Source organism: Bidens hawaiensis, unplaced genomic scaffold (genome assembly GCF_021521415.1).
Source record: "Bidens hawaiensis isolate Kalapana, Puna unplaced genomic scaffold, B.hawaiensis_p1.1 tig00001961_1, whole genome shotgun sequence".
Classification (NCBI taxonomy): Eukaryota; Viridiplantae; Streptophyta; class Magnoliopsida; order Asterales; family Asteraceae; genus Bidens; species Bidens hawaiensis.
In genome coordinates this window covers 890,933-898,455 of record NW_027491109.1, presented here as the reverse complement: position 1 = coordinate 898,455, position 7,523 = coordinate 890,933, and the positions used below count along the sequence as shown (strand labels likewise).

The window sequence follows — 7,523 nt, the reverse complement described above, 5'->3', positions numbered from 1 at the left end:
GTATGATATTATTTTCCTTATGAATTTTTTTTCCTTATTTTCTTAATTATGAAATGATTTTATTTTCTTATATAAGTTTTCTAATTACTTATTTTTGAGATTATTTTTGTCCTTTTACTTTACTAAGTTGTCAAACTTTGATCGAAATTTTGGGGATGTCACAAGTGGTAATGGTTCTCAATTTTCAAGCAGTTCTCATATTGTCCCTAGCCTATATACAATGACGAAGCTTGAAGCCCCTTTTAGGAGGCCGAAAGTCAAGGACCCTATTTCGGGGGTGGGGTGGGCATCGGGTCCCTATGAAGCTTTGCCCATACTTATATATATTTAGTCGTTTTAAAGAGTTCTTTAACAAATTAAAATTGTAATTCATTTTCCAATTTTCATAAATATATTTTTTATATCTAATTTCAGTAACTCATTTATTCAAAATCTTTAAATACAATTTTTTGAATTATTCTATACAATTTCAAAATTTATTACTCAACTCGTGTGGCATGCGAGATCAAATCTAGTTTAACAATATATAACGAACCCTAACCCTAGCTAGCCAGTCCCATAAGGGGTGGCCAATGGGCATCTATTCAAACCAACTACAAACCTTAGGATTATAGTCGCGCCACTAATCCGTGGTAATACTAGATGTGCGTAAAATGTTCCGCAGTCACTAACGGATTTTACCATGGATCCGTGGGATCAACGGGTTTTCTGAACATTTTAAAAATATGCAAGCGATTTTTGGTCTAAACCTGTCGCAATCAAAGTTCATGTATAGTATCTTTACTCTTAGGCTTTATATGGACTTTTTTTTTATTTTAAAACTACTTCTACATAAAATTAGTCGTAGAAGAACTCTCGGTAAATTGTTAGTCCATAAATCCGTTGGCGTTCCATTAGAAAGAGCATCATCCACGGACAATATATTGATACCGAAGGATAGTACTCGTAGGTGATCATGAGTTTCACCGACGATGTTCCAACGAATCCTTCCGTCAGTGAAGCCCCTCTTTTTTAATCAAATTTCTTAAGTGATATATCATTGTTTATCATATGCATCCGCTAGCAAGCTCTTACGTCACGAAGGAGTGTGAGGGGAGTATGAGGGACGTGAAAAGCAACAATTAATCTTTACTGGATATATATATATACTAATGGATTTGCTTGATTTTTATTCAATAATTAGATATCACGAGTTTTGAATATTCAGATGTCACATTTAATAAGAATAATTTTGACATAGAATATGCGGCAAGAGGCAGCCGGCCTTCTTTATGCTTATAAATTAACATGAAAGGTTAATCCAAGTATCCAACATGAAGCTTCTCAGGTACAGACAACAAACAACAGCAAATTCACAGCAAAATGAGAACAAATCCTAGAAAAAGGTTTAATTAAGGGTCAAATTAAGCACCCAGGGAGATATTTAAACTCAAATATATATAGTATTGAATTCATATTCAAGCAGAAGTGTTGGAAAAATATAAACATAAGTGTTTTGGAAAAATATAATAAAATTACAACATAATTTAGAGGTGGCAAATGGGTTGGGTCGGGTCGAACGAGTCATGGTTGAAATGAGTCATGGGTCAAAACGAGTTTGGGTCAAAATGAGTTTGGGTCAGAACGGGTCAATTAAAAAAAGGGTTGTTTTGGTTTGGGTCGGAATAGATTAGGGTCGAACCGGGTTTCGAGTTTTTTTTTTTTTTTATGAACGGGAATAATGGCGGAAACATTTTAGTTGTTTTAAAATTTTTGTTTTTTATTTATATTTTAAGTTATGATTTTTTTTATTATTTTTTTTTGAATTTTTTTGAGGGGTTTTCTATAAAAATCAAAAACCCTCAAAAAAATATTCAAAAATAATAATAAAAAAATTATAACTCAAAATATAAAGCATAAACAAAAAAAGTAAAAACACTAAAATGTTTCCTACGTTGACCACGTTCATAAAAAAAACAAAACCCGAGAATCGAACCGAAACCGAAAAACAGACAAAAACGAGTCCCGAATCGACCAAAAAGAAACCAAAACCCAACTTGTCACGGGTGAAAACTCGTTTTGGCTTGAAACATGAACCGAACACGTTCCAATCTGAACCCCGTTCGTGTCGAAACCTGTCTTGTATGAAAACCCGTTCCGATCCGAGACCTCTCACATTTCCTTAGGACGCTAACCCAAATCGACCCAATTCTTTGAACTTGTAAACCCATTTTGACCCAAAAATAAAAGGGATGGAATTTAAAATGACTCATATTGACCCATTTAGTTAAAACCTTTTACCCAAATCAACTCATTTAATTTTTAAAACAACTCAAATTGACCCATTTGAAAGGGTTTGGGTCAAGATTGCCACCCCTAGGCCATAATTTGTACATATTAGTATTAATCATATTTATCTCATTTTTATGTTAAAGTTAAGTTATAAATGCATCATACCTTTAAGTAATAATTAAAACAAAACCATTTCCTCAACAAATTTGATTTAACCAATTGCAAAGAATACTAGAAAATGAGTCATTTTCTAAGACGGATTTCTCATAAAATTAATTGGAAAAATCATTATATAATGATTTTCCTAAAAAAAAAAACTTCCTAGGAAAAAACACATGTTGGAAATCATTTCCAGCTGCTTTTACAACAACAAAAAAAAATAATATTTTCGCTATTTTGTTGCAATTTTATAGCAAATTTAGTGAGTCCAGTTTTAACGCTAGAAATAATAGAGAAATGTGATGATTGTATTGAATTAAATATACCTCTCCAACCCTACTAAAATTTTAACCAAATACAACTTGAAAACTTCAGTCTTAAACATTAATACACTACTACAAAAATCATTATCATCACCAGAAGATCACTAGCTAGCATACATATATATATGTTGGTAATAGAACTATAGAAAAAGAAAAGGTAAATTTAGATTTTAGAAACAGTTGGTAATCCGTCGTTGATTACGAATGAGCACCCTAAACTGTAGTAGACCGACAATGATCAACGAATCTGACGGACACCCGACACGGATAAGCCTGGATTTCACCCTTTGCTCTTGGACCTTGTTGCCCATGGTTTATAAGTTGATAGGATAAATGGTCCTTAACTATCTTATATAAAAAAAAATAGCTCCTTTGGTCCAAGTTGATTTATTATGAAATTTGATTGTTCTTTTATTAGTTTGACCATTTCCTTAAGGGTTAAAGAATGTTTGAAAGCAACATAACAAAGGTAAGCCACTTTTCTGGATAAACCAATACCCTTGAATATTACGTAAACCAAAAGCTAACCAGTTTCTTGCATGAATACACTTTGCTTCCATTAAAGGCTACTTTTGTAAATTCAGACCTAACAAGAAACATTCTTCCTCATCATTATAATTACACACACACGCATATATAGATCACCATTAATGGAGGTTTGCTATTTCTTCTTACCTGGAATTGCTTTACTTTCCCATAAGGACTTCCTCTAAACCCTAATCTCTAAAAACCTACATTGTTTCAAACTATTGTTTAACTTGAACTACAAGTCAATCAACCATATATATCTATATATATGTATGCATGCATATGTGTCCTTTATACTACATGCATTTCATATCTTGATATTAATATCAATAAGAGTTCATAAGTTTAGAATATAGAACATATCAATATTTAATGCAAGAAATGTCGAAGGAAGTCGTGTTCTTCGATTTGGAAACAAACGTACCAAACAAACCCGGGCAAAAGTTTTGGGTGTTAGAGTTTGGAGCAATGGTGGTTTGTCCAAGAAAGCTAGTCGAGATCGAGAGTTATTGCACGTTGATTCGACCAGGTGACTTGTCGGCTGTCGGGTTGAATCCAGCTCGGTGCCATGGGATTTCGCGAGGGACGGTTTTAGACGCTCCGTCTTTTGAAGAAGTTGCTGATAAAATATTTAATATTTTGGATGGAAGGATATGGGCTGGACATAATATTAGAAGGTTTGATTGTGTTAGGATTAAAGAAGCGTTTAAAGAGATCGGTCTGCCTACGCCCGAGCCTGTAGCGTTGATCGATTCGTTAGGAGTTTTGTCGGAGAAATTTGGGAAACGAGCTGGTGATATGAAGATGGCTTCATTGGCTGCTTATTTTGGACTTGGTGAACAAAAACATAGGTTCAAGATTATCATTATTATCATATCATGTTCATATAATCATATTCGTACATGAAATCCAAGCGATAACGAAAGGGTTAATAAAGATAAACAATTTGTTTACATATATACAGGAGTCTAGATGATGTTCGAATGAATCTTGAAGTACTCAAGCATTGTGCCACGGTGTTGTTTCTGGTAATTAACATCTTAATATACAAGTGATCGATCAGTTTAACGTTTTATTTGAATGTCCGTTTAATTTAATGATGTTTAATGTATATCGAAATATCAAGGAATCAGCGGTTCCTGGAGTTCTTGAGGATCAATGGCAATACAACTCATCACCTAGCATCACAACCAGAAGCAGAAGTAATGTTATGGTATTAACTATTAACTATTCAATTTAGGGTCATTCTATACACCATCCCCATTTGATTTCATAACATCAAATGGTCGTCCATAAAAGACTCAAAACGGCCTTTTTGACCAAAAAAGTTAAACTTTTAAAATTGGTCAAAGCCAACGTTTAAACGATATCAGGGCAGTTGTTATGACCATTGGGTTGGCGGGGGGGGGGGGGGGGGGGTTATAAATTGTTAGTCATAAAAGTCGTTTGTACAAAAATTGTTTTCAAAATAGTCGTTCGACCTCTATCTAGACAGCCGTTTGTAATGGTGTGATTAGAGCTCAAGCAATCCGAGTAGAGATGCACCCCTTAAGTTTTTTACATTTTCTACTAGTTACATATCATGGATCGCTGTTGACTAGAATTTGTTGTGATTAGATTAAGGAACCGAGTTTACCAAACACAATAGCTAAGATACAAAGACCAATGATGACAACAAGAAGTTGGAGCAAACTGAATGGCCAAGAAACAAACAGGAAATCGCCTCCTTCAGTACTCAATCGTCGACGAGTGGTCCCCTATCCAACAGGAAGCCTTGGACAGGTTCAATTAACATTATGATCATCAAGAAAACAATATTCGTGCTTTTTTGTACTTACTTTTCATTGCTCGTTGCTAGAAACATATGACGGAAAAGGTGAAGAACATATTGCAAAATGCACGAAACACGCCATTGAACGGTCTCAAGCATTCTCATAGGCTTCTCAGATGAAACGAGATGAAAATTGATTGATTGAACTGGATTTTGTTTGAACTTCATCCATGGAGTTGAAGCTTTGATTCATTGAAATTCTTTGATTGATTGATCTATTATTGTACATATAAGTTACCTATTTAATCTATGTCAAGCATGACAGTATATGAAGGAAATTTAAGATTCATTTGTTGTTTATAATAAAACCATAATATCATCCTACTGTAGAGACCAACCATTCGTGGAACTAATACCGTTTACAAAAACGAAAGTAAATTACAAATTTTGTTCTTTATATATTACCCAAATTACGAAACATGTCACTTAAGCGCAAAAAATACACAAACTTTCATTTGTTTTTAAATAAATGGTTTTTCCGGTAACAAAAGTTAGCTTATGTTACTAGAAATGACAGAAACATGATAACTTTAAAAAGTGAAGGAACTTAGTGTGATTTGTGAACTTAAAAAGAATGCTTGGTAACTTAGGTAATACATAAATTAGAAAATTTGTAATTTACTCTAGAAAGTAAAAAACAAATGTGAGAATATGTTTGTAACTATTAGAGATGGCAATGAAACCCGAACCCGATGGGAAAACCCGAAACCCTACTTAAATGGGACGGGTAATACCCGAACCATTAGGGTTTGGGATTAGTTTTGAAATTTTTCGCGGGTTTGGGACGGGTTTGGGATTTCTAATATACCCGATTACCCGATAACATAAACTAATTTACCCGATTATATACCCGATGTACTCGATATAGCTTATTATATTATATATATACTATATTTCAAATATATTATTTGTTAAAACTTGTTTATGTCAATTATTTGTGATATTTTATCTTTATGGTAATCATCTTTGTAATCAATTAGTTATATTTTGTCAAAACCCGGTACAAACCTAGCGGGTTATAAGTCGGGTATACCCGACATGTATTTTATCAAAACCCGATAAGAGACCCGAAACCCGATGGGAAAACCCAAAACCCGACGGATAATTACCCGATTAAAACCCGACGGGTTTGGGACGGGTTTGGGATGGACTTTCATAACCGGGTATGGGTTTGGGAATACCTAAACCCGACCCAAACCCGACTCATTGCCATCCCTAGTAACTATTGTAAGTTGTAACTTGTAACTGTAAGTATGATGTTTATTTGGGCCCAGACCGTCAACGAATCACTAATTCTATCAAGCCCAAATAAACTATGACCCAAATTTTAAAGTTATCAAAATAAATTTACTAATAACTTGTTGCTATTTAACGGTCTTCTGGTCCAGTGACATGAGATGATGGTCAAGACTTGGGATCTTATCGTCTCATGTTTAAAATCTGACTCAATGAGGTTTTCTTACATTTGTGAGTTTCCTTTTTAGTTGTGTTCCTATATGAGTCAGGCCTCAATGATACAAAAACAGTATAAATAGTTGACATCTTATTTCAGGAAGACACGTTTAAACAGTTTAAAATGTTATTAAAGAATCTTGATGTCATTTATTCATGACGTTGCTCTCGACCAAACTGTTGCAGTTTTCCACTTGTCCTTCAAACACCCGGTCACTTTATTGAACAACGTAAAAAACCTTTTTACTATGTCTTTAATCTACCCGGCAACTTGGACTCAATAACAAGTGAGGTACTATGGTTTTTCAAATAAATAAAGTAAAATAATGTAAAGGTACAATTTTTCTTTTTTAAAGTATGATTATAATAATATAACTTGCGTCTTATATTTGTCATCAACTTTTTTGTACCCTTGAGATCCATCAATTATTATTTATTCATTTATTTCTAACATTCACAAGTGTGTTTCTTTTTCTATAAAACCATCACTCAAATCGCATATATTTGATTTTATAAGCTTCTTTTAAAAACCAATGTGGTTGGTAGCCCATTACCAAGAACAAAACTTTTAAACATCAAAATGTTGAGAAGTTTTGAGTTCAAATGTTTCGGACAACAGAAATTCGTCGTTCAAAAAAGCTTTTAAAAATGATACTTTAATTGTTTTGCTTGTATTAATAGATATGAAAAATGGGGTAAAGTTAAAATACAAAGGATAGCAAAAATGAGAAGGGTGAGAACGAATCCAGTTCATTAATCTTATATTTGGATGGCTGAAATTAATTTAATAAATAAAAATTGACGGAAAGAGCATGAAGGTAATAATCCACCTTTGTTGACTTTATCTCTTCACATGCAAGGCACATGTCAATTCCCTCATCATTTTAAAATGTCTATAACTTTTTCATACGACATTATTTTTTTAAAAAAATTCACCATAATAATAAGCTTTTTTTTAT

The 7,523-nt window shown here is 33.3% G+C and overlaps 1 protein-coding gene across 1 annotated transcript; it reads left to right on the top strand.

Annotated features, from left to right (window-relative positions):
- The first annotated feature begins 3,130 nt into the window (after positions 1-3,130).
- LOC143602822 (protein NEN4-like) lies at positions 3,131-5,232 on the top strand. Its single transcript, XM_077079811.1, has 5 exons — positions 3,131-4,132; positions 4,246-4,309; positions 4,408-4,494; positions 4,899-5,063; positions 5,140-5,232. The coding sequence occupies exons 1-5, from the start codon at positions 3,654-3,656 to the stop codon at positions 5,230-5,232; spliced, it is 888 nt and encodes a 295-aa protein (XP_076935926.1). The 5' UTR covers positions 3,131-3,653.
- Positions 5,233-7,523: the final 2,291 nt, after the last annotated feature.